Source organism: Tiliqua scincoides, chromosome 1 (assembly GCF_035046505.1).
Source record: "Tiliqua scincoides isolate rTilSci1 chromosome 1, rTilSci1.hap2, whole genome shotgun sequence".
NCBI lineage: Eukaryota > Metazoa > Chordata > Lepidosauria > Squamata > Scincidae > Tiliqua > Tiliqua scincoides.
Genome location: NC_089821.1, coordinates 16,024,529 through 16,037,695, shown reverse-complemented (window position 1 = coordinate 16,037,695; position 13,167 = coordinate 16,024,529). Strand labels below are relative to the sequence as shown.

The window sequence follows — 13,167 nt, the reverse complement described above, 5'->3', positions numbered from 1 at the left end:
GTATATTTCTGGTCTGACAGCTTTGGATGGCACATTTACCCAGGTTAAAGTTGGCTATGTGCAGCACAAGGAGTTTTATGCTATCAAGAATTGTGCAACTGGTGGAGCCCATGTTGCTATGCAATTTAGGACAGAGACTGAGACTCATTCAGGACTGGTAATATTATGGAGAATCCAGAAAGTCCATGGTTACCTTTCTTTGCAAAAATATACGGCAACTTTATTAAGGGTGTAAGTCAGGGGTTCCCAAACTTACTGGGAACAGCATCCCTGCAGTATTAAGCATCATGAAATATATTCCTAAAGTTTGCTGAGGTAGTTTCCACCATGCTGCAGTCCCTGTAAACTTTCTGTGCTCTGCTAAAAGTGGTTTTGATCTTCCCTGCTCAGTGCTTCTCTGATCCTACAGTTTCATTTCCTACTTGCATCTTAGTGTTGTTTTTGTATGTCATTATTATGCAGGTAGAAGAATCACCTTGTAACTTGTTGAGTGTAAGAGTGATTGGAGCAAAGAATCTCCGACAAGCAGATATCAGTAAGTATCTTTCTTATTCTTTTGCTAAAGGGCTGATTTGGCAGTGTGGGCTCGCTGCGCCATATTTGTTGGGTATCAAGGAATTGTTGCTTGATTTCCTAATGAAGAAGGAAGCCCATCTTCCACCCCTATCATCCTTTAAGCTGCAAGGAGGCACCCCCCCATACCGCTTAAAGAGGATTTGACTTAGGGTAACATTTCTCAACCAGTGGTATGTATATCACCGGTATGTGTCCTGTGGTACAAGTGGGACCCCCAAAAACCTCCCGCCCAGTAGTAAGACCAGTGACACAAACAGCTCTAGGAGGTTCAGCTCAGTGGGCAGAGTTCCAGCACATGCTTTTGCATGCTCAAAAAAGCTCTCCCATCCACCCTGAGCCTCTTACCAGGGTTTGGAGTGTTTTTGGCCTCCCAACCTGGAAGAAACTGGCAATGACATCATCGCCAGTTACTTCTGATGATACTTCCAGCAGGTGAACCATGCAAATTGGTACAGCAGGATTCCCTGTTGCCAAGAGGGACTGTGCATTCCTTGGCCCACAGTGGTTTGGGAGGGAGGTGAAGTGGAGGTCCTGTCACCTTCACCACATGTCTCCTGAAAAGGGAAGAGAACTGAAATGATGAAAGGGTCCTATGAGCCCAAAGCATAGGAAGCACCCTTGTTCTGTCCCTGACCTGGCCTCTTTCCAATCAGCCCTCCCTGATGCAGGTCATACTGCAACATCTCTGCATTGTGTCTCACTAGAACATTCAACCACTCCTGAGGCAGAAATACAACACAATTATCTGTCTTCAGATGAGACCATCCATTGCTATTTATAGACCGTCATGTCAATGTGACAAGCAACTCCAATTCTGGTTCAGAAAAATGAGTGAAATTTGGAAAACGTTGTCCGAGAGCAGCTGAAAAGCCCTCCCTGTCACAGCCAATGCTCGCAGTTCCACTGTGCTGCCACTGCTCCTGGCACCCATCACAAGGACACTCTAGGCAGTTGTGTCTATTGCCAATAGCCTCCACAGGTTTTGCGACTGACGCGACTGCCCAGAGCATCCTTGTGATGAGATCAGGTGCCAGGAGTGGCAGCACAGCAGAACTGTAAGTGCTGCTCACACAGGGAAGGGCTATCTCCAAACTCCAGATCTGGCCCTCGGGCTGGGGTTTGTAGAGCCCTATCCTAGAGCCAAATTCCTACTATAGGTCTAGGATTTTTCTATTAGCTTATGTGTTGGGGGGGGGGGCATTAGAAGCTCATTATTCAACTGGATGCAAAAAAAGCCACTCTGCTTCTTTTCAGTTAGTCTTGAAGAGTGACATTCCCTCAATGGAATTATGGAATGGCTTGCTCATAAGAACATAAGAACATCCCCACTGGATCAGGCCATAAGCCCAAGTCATGTGGGCAAGACTTTTCCACGAGATCTTGAGGAAGTCATAAAACATAACATATTTTAGGAATTTCACCTTTGATATTGCTATATCATCTGGAAACTGTGTATTATTTCATTTAGATATCATAGATATACTCACAGAGAGAGAGAGAGAGAGAGAGAGAGAGAGAGAGAGAGAGAGAGAGAGAGAGAGAGAGAGAATGTGTCATGCAGACCATAGATTTAGCTAGTTGTCAGAATTCACAATATAATAGCAAATCATGGGATTTGCTAAGTAAGAATGTTCTAACAGCAAAGAAGATAGTATCAGATATTCCCACCTACTATGTTCAGCTGCAAGGCATATTATGCCTGTTGTCATCTGTAGTGATTAGTTTTCATTTTGTGTTTTCCACAGTAAGCCATTCAGATTGCTATATAAGCCTATGGCTGCCAACTGCTTCATCAACACGGTTCCAAACAAAGACTGTTCAAAATTCCAAAGACCCGGTCTGGAATGAAACCTTTCATTTCATGGTTCAGCGCAAAGTAAAGGTATGAAATTGATCATCTGTTCTAAGTGGGCTGGGGCACCTTCCTTATGAGGAAAGGCTACGACGTTTGGGCCTCTTCAGTCTAGAAAAGAGACGCCTGAGGGGGGACATGATTGAGACATACAAAATTATGCAGGGGATGGACAGAGTGGATAGGGAGATGCTTTTTACTCTCTCACATAACACCAGAACCAGGGGATATCCACTAAAATTGAGTGTTGGGAGAGTTAGGACAGACAAAAGAAAATATTTCTTTACTCAGTGTGTGGTTGGTCTGTGGAACTCCTTGCCACAGGATGTGGTGACAGCATCTGGCCCGGATGCCTTTAAAAGGGGATTGGACAAGTTTCTGGAGGAAAAATCCATTACGGTTTACAAGCCATGATGCGTATGTGCAACCTCCTGATTTTAGAAATGGGCTATGTCAGAATGCCAGTGCAAGGGTGGGCACCAGGGTGCAGGTCTCTTGTTATCGGGTGTGCTCCCTGAGGCATTTGGTGGGCTGCTGTGAGATACAGGAAGCTGGACTAGATGAGCCTATGGCCTGATCCAGTGGGGCTGTTCTTATGTTCTTAAGTGCTGGTTTTTGATTATTCCTCCATAATACTTCATATTATGAAGTAAAGTAAACCTGAATTTTATAATGAACACTGTGTTGTGCAGCTGAAAACATTCCTTTGAAAAAGAATGTTTTTCAGACTGAAAAAGACCAGAAAGCCCATGTGCTGGCTGTCTGTATGTCACGTCCGAACACCAGGGCAGTCACTGCCTGGACCGTACATTGCTTGTATATGAACACTGCACATGAACTATGAGGCTTCTGAATATTTTATATTCAGTTATATATTCAGTTATATATTCAGAAGGCATCTATCTCTGGACCAGATCAGACAGAAAGCTCTTCAACCTCTCCAGATTGAGAGCAAATTCCAAAGTCCAGTTGAAATGTCCGCGTGACTTCCTCTTTGCCGACGATGCAGCTGTCACTACCCACTCTGCCAAAGATCTCCAGCAGCTCATGGATCATTTTAGCAAGGCCTGCCAAGATTTTGGACTGACGATCAGCCTGAAGAAAACACAGGTCATCGTTCAGGATGTGGACTCACCTCCCTGCATTACAATCTCTGCACATGAACTGGAGATTGTCCATGACTTTGTGTACCTTGGCTCAACGATCTCCGACACTCCTTCTCTCAATACCGAGCTAAACAAACGCATCGGTAAAGCAGCTACCACGTTTTCCAGACTCACAAAGAGAGTCTGGTCCAACAAGAAGCTGACGGAACATACCAAGATCCAGGTCTACAGAGCTTGCATCCTGAGTACACTTCTGTACTGCAGCGAGTCATAGACTCTTCGCTCACAACAGGAGAGGAAACTGAACGCTTTCCACATGCGCTGCCTCCGGCACATTCTCGGCATCACCTGGCAGGACAAAGTTTCAAACAACACAGTCCTGGAACGTGCTGGAATCCCTAGCATGTATGCACTGCTGAAACAGAGACGCCTGCGTTGGCTCGGTCATGTCGTGAGAATGGACGATGGCCGGATCCCAAAGGATCTCCTCTATGGAGAACTCGTGCAAGGAAAGTGCCCTACAGGTAGACCACAGCTGCGATACAAGGACATCTGCAAGAGGGATCCGAAGGCCTTAGGAGTGGACCTCAACAAGTGGGAAACCCTGGCCTCTGAGCGGCCCGCTTGGAGGCAGGCTATGCAGCATGGCCTTTCCCAGTTTGAAGAGACACTTAGCCAACAGTCTGAGGCTAAGAGGCAAAGAAGGAAGGCCCATAGCCAGGGAGACAGACCAGGGACAGACTGCACTTGCTCCCAGTGTGGAAGGGATTGTCACACTAGACGCTGTTCCAGAACCACCTTTCAGAGCGCGATACCATAGTCTTTCGAGACTGAAGGTTGCCAACATATTCAGTTATATTTTGCTGCCTCCAGGAGCACCTAACGTGGATAAAGGGCTTTGTGGGTCCTCCATGTGACTGCTGCCACAGTTAGATCAGAGCTGAGAAATGCTGTGGAAGGGCATTTTATACCATTCAAAGCCAAGGAAAGACAGTGTCTTATCTGGGGCTATCAAAGTCATTTCAGACAGCCATCTGATTGTTTATAGTCAGTTTGCTCCTGATTGGCCAACTTCCTTACAATACTTATATAAGAATTAATGGACTGTTTTGAATCAGAATAATATACTTGTTTTAAGAATTTGGGAGATGGTTATAAACTTCAGGCTTTTTAAAGGGGCTTGATTGCAGTACCCCTTTTTGATACCCAAGGTGGCCAATAAATTGGAATTTAACTGAAGCTACTGAAGCTGAATTGGAATTTAATGGGTACAAGTGTTAGCCCATTGTTATCCTGTTGGCCTCAATGACCTGGTTTCTCTACACTGTCAGGATGCCTCATTGGGTGTGTTATGCCTTGTATACCTCAGCACTGCAATTATGCCTTCCACGCTTCCTTCTCCAAATAAGTGGGGTGGTGGGGTGAGGAAATAGGGTAAGGAAAAAGTTGACTTTTAAAACCCAGCTTGGGCATTATTCATTTCTAGCATCATCCTTGGACAAAAGGTACACAGTTTTGGTTTGGATAACATGCGTTGTTAGTAGTGACTAAAGACACATGTCAGAAGGAGTTTTGGTATAACTTTGGAGCAGTGTTTTCCAAACTGTGGGTCAGGACCCACCAGTGATTCACCACCTGATTGTTGGTGGGTCCTGAAACTGAAACTGACAAGCATACAACTGACAAAATGTATTGAGCCCTATGGAAAGTGAATCTGAGCCACAGCTGCATGTTTACTCATGAGTAGATGAACACTCTAGGGAGGTCTCCCTGAACAAGGGAGTCAAGCAGGGTTGTGTGCTTGCCCCCACACTGTTTAATTTGTATGTCAATGATTTCGCCACCCACTTGCGCAAGGTTGATGCTCACTGCCCTAAAGGTGGCTCCATAAAAGTTCCTGTACTGCTCTATGCAGATGATATGTTTCTGCTCTCTCGAACCAGAATTGGTTTACGGCGCCTGGTTCAATCTAGTTTTACCTATTCTGAACAGAACAAGCTCTCTTTAAACTGTGAAAATCATGGTATTTGGTAGATCATGAAAACCCCGACTTTGGACTTTTAATGGCAAAGTGATCAGGCAAGTCAAGGAATTCAAGTATTGGGTATTCTGTTGCATTGCACTCTCTTGGAGTCCGCACCGGCAGGCGAGGATTCAGGCTGCAAAATTGTCTACACAGGCCATTGTACGCTTTTTCTATGCATGGGGCAATTCTTATATCCCTTCTGCCCTGCAATTCTTTAATGCCAGGTTTAAAGCCCCAATTTTGTATGGAATACCAATTTGGATGTCTGCATTTGGTGCCAGCGTTGAGAGGATCCAGTCATGGCTTTTATATAAAATATCTGCTGTACCACGCTGCGTGCCATACACAGTATTATGTTTGGAAGCGGGCCAACTCAAATTAGAAACCATGGCCTGGGTTAGTTTCAGCAAATTCTGGTTAAGGGTTTGCTACGTGTCTGAGCAGGACACTCTGCTAAGAGGCTTATTAACTGATCCAACACGCTCCCCAGGCCTGTCACTGTTTCTAAAAAAAGGTTCAGGCCATAGGTCTCTCAGCAGATCTGTCAGGAGCCATTTCTCCAAAGGTGGCATTTAAAACTTTGAAAATCTCTTTCGAGGATATAGAGCTGCAAGAGCTGTTTGCAGCCGCATCCACCACCCCTTCAGTTGTCGCTTTTTCCAATCCTGGATAAACAGCCCGCTTACTTATACTTCCTACTTAACTCACAGGAACGGAGAGCCTTTTCCCTGGCGCATTGCAATGTTATGCCATCTAATTTTACATCGGGGAGATACAGTGGCCTGAGTGTGCAAGCAAGGGTGTGTTGTTGTAACTCTCTGGACATTGAATCTCTTCCACATATGATCCTAACTTGCAAATGGTTTCACGATCTGCCTTTGCAGTTGTTGAAGCCGCTTTTGTCCTCTGTATGTAGGTCAGAGGACCTTGTGCTACATCATTTGCTATTAGGAAGGGATGAAGAATGTACACGCCAGGTGGCGAAATTTCTTTATTTAATTTTGCGGAGGCGCAGTATAAGTGAGTAAGGGCGATGTCTTGGCTTGATTTATGGGGGCTGTTTTAGGTATGGTTTAAGTGTATTGTTCTATGTTTTTATGTTTATTTTATGCCAATAAAAGGCTCCTGAATCTGAGTAGATGAACAAGCCTCAGTCCATTTGGAAGGCAGGCCAAGGGGAAAGCAATGTGATCAGAATGGTCCTGATCCGATCAACACAAGCCCCCAAGAACATTTGACAAGGAAGTTGCTCCCTCTCCAAAATGACAAGAAAAATGTATTGAGCCCTGTGGAAAATGAAACTGAGCCGCTTGTGTGCATTTACTTGTCAGTAGGCAAATGTGCTTTGGCTCTTATTGAAGGCCAGGTGAAGGGGAATGCAAGACCACCAGAATGGTCCCAACCTGATGAACATGGAGCTCAACAAATGCTCAAGAAGGAGGCCCCCCCCCCCATAGTAAAAAGGAGGCTTGAATGGCTGGTCAAGTGAAACCTTTTTTTCTCATAAATCTAGGTGGGTCCCAACAGAATGTTGTTTTAAAAAGTGGGTCTTGGTGCTAAAAAATTTCGGAACCACTGACTTGGAGTGCTATGGAACAATTGGTCTTGTTTGGAAGTTTCAGGGGTTTTGTCTGGGATTGGCCAGGTTGAGCAATAGCCAAAGGCCTGTGCCCATCAGAGAGCCCATCTTACTAGGCAGATCCATGCACCTTCAAGACAGGTGGTGCTAATAATGTCCAGGGCACATCTGGAGGAAAGCAGGGAGACACAGTTTTCCCCCAGGGTCTCCAGCAACCTGGCACTGGTAAGCTTACCTATATAGATTCCTAAAAATGGAATATAATTAAATGAAAATCAGGGGGAGAGCAGCACTGTACAGAACTCTTGTTTTATTTACAGATCTTTCTCCTTCTCCTTTCAGAACATGCTGGAGCTGAGCATTTATGATAAGGATGTTTGCAGTCAAGATGACCAACTTTTCACTGTGCGCTTTGATGTAGCCGGACTACCATTAAACGAAAAAGTCCTCATGAGCTTCAAGCTCAATCCAGAGGTGAGATCTGAACAACAGACAAGTGCAGGTTTTAAAGTCATACTTGTTGCTTATGGTACTCAGGTCCCTGATGTAGACTTTGATGTAGCCAGACTCCCATTAAATGAAAAAGTCCTCATGAGCTTCAAGCCCAATCCAGAGGTGAGATCTGAATAAACAAGTGCAGGTTTTAAAGTCATACTTGTTGCTTATGGTATCCAGGTCCCTTAAATCCATCACTTTAATGGACAATTAAGCAAAGGAAGCCTTGAATGCCACGTTTCGTAGCTTGCTTTCTCAGTACATTCTTCCCCATGAACATCAATCTCTCCAATCCAAAAGCAGAACTAGGCATCTGGAAGAAGACTTTTCTGACTGGATTGTGTCAACTGTACAACCAAATGCTGTTTTCCTTTCCAATCCAGCAGGTGGTGCAGCAAACATAGAGGCCATTTTAAAGGCAAAAATGCCAACTATTGGATATTTCACAGAGAACTGGAAAGCTGAGTTCTCATCCTCTTCCTTAAAAAATTTTTCCTTTAATGGTGATATTTTAGCTTTTTAAAAATAGCCTATGGTCCCAGTCCTAGCTCCAGTGGCATAGCTAGAGGGGGTACAAAGCACTTAGTTTTGTAGGCAGCCTCACTGCAGCATGCAAGGGGTCTCTCCCCCTTCCCTTTGGAGCCATTCCAGGCAGTGGGAGCAAAACGGAGGTGGTATACTTGCACACTGCAGTGAGGCTCCTTGCAAAACTTAGTGCTTTGCACCCCCACTAGCTACGCCACTGCCTAGCTTCTTCCTGCATATTCCTTTAGACCAGGGGTGTCCAAACTTTCTGGCAGGAGGGCCACATCAACTCTCTGACACCATGTTGGGGGCCAGGAAAAAAAAAGAATTAATTTACATTTCAAATTTGAATAAATTTACATAAATGAATACATTAGAGATGGAACTTATATGAATGAATGAATGGTCTTGCAATAGCTCAAGGCCTATAAAAAGCCTTGCACAAAGCAAGGCCAGCCTTTCCTTTGCTGCTGCTGCTGCATCGCACATGTGAAACAGCAAGCAGTGGAGGGAGCCCTCGTCCCACAGCTCACACGAGAGGTTGAACAGTTGGTTGTCACACTGAGAGCAGTTGCATCAGGCCAGCACGGGCTCCAGCAGGTCTCCAAAGGGCCAGAGTATCATTGGAGACTGGGGGCTCAGTTCAGTTCAGTTCAGTAGACCTTTATTGGCATAAAATACAGAGAAAGAACAAAACAAAACAAAAATATACAAAGACACCACAACATAGACATCAGTCTTTTCCTCACATACTGCCCAGAGTTCCAGAGCTCTGCCTGGCAATTACCCCAGATAAAAAGGCAGCGACCCTATCAAGGGTCTCAGAGTCAGATGTGGAAAGGAGAGACTGAAGCATGATTGAGTCCTCCCAGCCCTGCATCCTAGTTAGCAAAGGGCCTAGATATTTCTTGCGTGAGACATCATGAAGTGGGCAGTAGAAAAGGGTATGTGTTATGGTCTCAATACAATCCCTACCACACTTGCATTTCCTCTCCGAGTAGGGAATACCACTGAACCTGCCCGATAACACGGCTGATGGAAGAGCATTACATCTTGCAAGTGTGAATGCTCTCCGAGCCTGTGGGCACTCCAAGTGATAAAAGAAGGAGGCCAGTTTCCCAAAACTGATTGGAACATGGAGATAGAGTGGAGAGCATGTGGTTCTGGCGGCACTAAACAGCTCTTGTTGTTCGATGTCAAGAATTCTTTCTTTGACGATTCTGTAAGCAGCATCACACCCAATCATGCCTAGCTCTGCAGTGTCCAGCCCTATTGACTTGAGCTTGGTTAGAAGATCAGTGATCTCTAATGGCAGGACTGAATCCGACAATAATTGGAGCATTAGACCAGAGGGGGTAGGGTTAAATAAAGTCCTAAACCAAAATTTCAATAATCTAAGCCAAGCAGTCGTCTTTAGCCGAATTAACCCCACCTCAAGACACAGAACCGAGTAGGGAACGCACCTGGGTAAACCCAAAATCTTCCGCAGAAAGGAGGCTTGAATGCGTTCTAATGGTTGGGTAATAGCCTTATACCAGATGGGAGAGCCATAAAGGACCAGGGAAAGAATCTTTCCCTTAAATGCCTCCAGAGCAGCTGGAACATAACCATTGCCGCAGGTAAAAAAGAAACGGGAAATAGCTGAGGACGCCAGTTTGGATGCGTTCTGCACTGCCTTACGATGAAAAGCCCAAGTGAGCCTGTAATGGAAGTTGATTCCCAGGTACTTGAAATGCTTAACCTGCTCCATTTTATTGCCATTACAAGACCACTTAAAAGCCTTCCATCTATTGGCAAATATCATTATCTTAGATTTAGCATAGTTGATTTGCAATTTGTTGGACAGAAGATACTCTTCAGTGCGATTCAGCAGACGTTTTAGGCCAATCCTAGTACGGGATATCAGTACTGCATCATCCGCATACAGAAGTAGCGGCACTTGGCTTGCGCCAAGCTTCGGGCAATGGCTATCTATTTCCTTCAGGGATGGGGCAAGGTCGTTTAGAAACAGATTGAAAAGCATGGGGGCCAAGACACAGCCCTGTTTGACCCCTTTGTTGGTAGCGATGGAATGAGTTAGATTCCCACTCCAGGAGCGTCTAACCCTGCATGAAGTATTTAGATGGAGGGACCTAATCAGTAGCAACAATCTTTTATCAATCCCCATGTTTTCCAACTTGGACCAAAGAAGCTCCCTATCCACAGAATCGAAGGCACCTTTCAGATCAAGGAAGGCTACATAAAGGCGAGCCTTGCATATCCTAACCTGCTTATGGGCCAAATGAGATAGGATCAAACAATTGTCCAAAGTTGATTTGCCCCGACAGAAGCCAGATTGCTCGGGGCCTAAGATGCCTTGCGAAGTAACCCAGAGAGTAAGTTTATTGCATAGATATTTAGCATAAATCTTACCTATTACAGAAAGCAAACTAACGGGCCGAAAATTTCCTGGTGTGGTAGGGTCACCCTTTTTATGGATAGGAATAACTGTCGCTGTAAGCCAGACATTGGGCAATAGGCCAGAACTGTCAATCACTGTAAAGACGTGGGCAAGTAACTGGGCCCACCATTCCGGATCGCCTTTTAAAAGCTCAGGTGGTATTTCATCTGGACCTGCAGCCTTCCCTGGCTTCAATTGCATAATTAGTTCTTTAATTTCCTCAGGGGTCACAGGAGGCCAGATAGGCAGATCCACAGAGGTAAAGTCAGGGTAGGCGTCTGGGGATTTGCTCTTATCGTAAAAAATGTCTGTGAAGTGTTGAACCCATGTAGATGATGGAATAATAGCAGGGTCGTATGTTTCTGATCTACACGAACCTGCTACAACTGCCCAAAATTGTTTATTATTTTTTTGTTGAATTGCTTGATGCAGCTTGTTCCACTGAGTTAAAACAAACCTTTTCTTTTTCTCTGTCAATAAAACACTTAGTTGTTTTTTAAGGATAGAGTATTTAACCAAACACTTGGAGTCATTGTATTTTCTAAAATCTAAATAAGAAGCCCTAATACACACCTTAAGATTCCTACATTCACTGTCAAACCAATCCTTTTTGTCAAATGCACCACAGGATTCAACCAACTTAGGCTTCGTACTCAAAACCTTAAAAACGTGACCAATAAAACCTTCAAAGGATTTGATTTGAACAAGGGGATCCGGATCCTGTAGAATGGCTGATAAAAAATCTCTGCTTGCTGGTTCCGTACTTAGACGATGGAAATTAGGGGAAAGGGCGCTATTAGCCACAATTTTATACCTACCCTCTGGATTTGTATCCATCTCAGCTTGTGATGGAACACTCCCAGAATGGAGGTCAAGGACCAAGATTAAAGGTAGATGGTCACTAAGGGTTAGGTCCCCAATGGCAAAATCTTTCACATGATGTTTCATTTTAGTGGAAACTAAAATGTAATCCACAACGCTGGCACCACGAGAGGATACAAAAGTAAATTCATCAGCGTTGGGGAACTCTCTTAGACCATTGAGCCAGATCATGTTAGAGCTGATGGAAAACTTAGCAAGGGCCATACCATTAGCATTATAGTATGCATCTTTGGACCGCCTGCTTAATGCGCAAATGGGGGGGAGGGAGCTGTCATCAACCACATCCCAGGCTCTGCGAAAGATATCTGCTGAATTTCCCACCCTGGCATTTAAATCGCCCTGCAAAAGAATTTCAGCATGGGGGTGGGCCCTCTTGAGGTCATTCATACATGATGATAGATCATTCCAGAGCTGGGTCCTTTGTAAACTATTAAGCAAAGGAGGGATATAAGTGTTGACGCAAATTAAGTCAATGTCTGCAAAAGACACCCTCAGTGCTTGTATCTTGCAACAGCCTGGAATGATGTCTAGAGGGCATGACTTAAACTGCTTCAGTACAAAGCTGGCTAAGCCCACCAAAGGACGACCATTAGAGGTGGATTTAGTTGCAGGTACTACAAAAGCCTTGTAGCCAGGGATATACAGATGGTCCAAAGCCCATGTCTCCTGCAACAGAATAATGTCAAAGGTTCTAAGATAGCTTAAGAAACCACTGTCATTTTTCTTATTCTTCCACCCTGCAATGTTCCAGGAAAGAATTTTTAGTTGGGAAGAAGTAGCAGGGGCTGGAGAAGCATTAATTAGTCAATCTTTGCTTCCTGATGGACACTCAGCACCAGAAGGATGATGAGACATGCAGCTACTCAGGGCTAAGTTGGTCACCGGAGAAGGTGTAGAATCCCTGGAATAAGGGACGGGAATTGCCTCAGTGGCTACTTCTAAAGCAGATTGATGAGCAGATGCTGGCACTGGAAGGGTCAGAGAATGGATTTCATAGGTCGAAGTTTCCGTATTATAATTGAGAAGTTCTGCTTTAACCCTGTCCAGGGATCTGATAATATTTATTTGTTCTGGTCTTGTGAGTTCCTTAAAGGCGCTGATGGCACCCTCCACAATGTCATCCCCCTCCAGCTGTAATTCCATTATCAGATCTTTAGCCAACAATGCAGGAGGATCTGCCCTAGGGCCTTGTTCCGTTGACAAGGGGCCTTTGGGGGCTGGGAGCGCCCTTGCAATGAGTGAATGGTCGTCAGTAGGTAAATGCATTGGGAGGGCAGTAGTAATTGCGTTAGCTGAACCTGAATTTTGGTCATTCACTTCTATGTCCCCAAGGAACCTGGAGGGTAGGTGGGAGCCAGGAATCTTTGGCAAAGCTTTACAGGACACAAGAGCTGATTCCAATTCCTCATCGCAGGGAGCAGCAGATGTTGCCCCTGATGGTACCCCATCCAGGGCTTTAGATAAGGAGTTCATATTAGGCTGTGATGAGCTTGGGGAAGATGACAAGACCTGGGCTGAGTCTCTAGGCAATTGTTGGATAGCCACAACATGATGCAGGACCTCCTCCGTGTTAGTTGAATGGCACTGCAAACCCACTCCATTGAGATAGTCCACCTCACTGGCTGATTCATTCATCAGCACAGGCTTAAAGGCTTCAGAAGGAGAGCTATCCATAGACTCATCTGC

General features: G+C 45.0%; 1 protein-coding gene across 1 annotated transcript in view; it reads left to right on the top strand.

Annotated features, from left to right (window-relative positions):
• Positions 1-456: 456 nt before the first annotated feature.
• Positions 457-13,167, top strand: part of LOC136640522 (cytosolic phospholipase A2 epsilon-like) — a 41,324-nt gene continuing 28,613 nt past the window's right edge. Inside the window, exons 1-3 of the mRNA XM_066615705.1 lie at positions 457-535; positions 2,322-2,458; positions 7,482-7,613. Coding sequence (XP_066471802.1) covers positions 457-535; positions 2,322-2,458; positions 7,482-7,613 — 348 coding nt within the window. The remainder of the gene's footprint in view (positions 536-2,321; positions 2,459-7,481; positions 7,614-13,167) is intronic.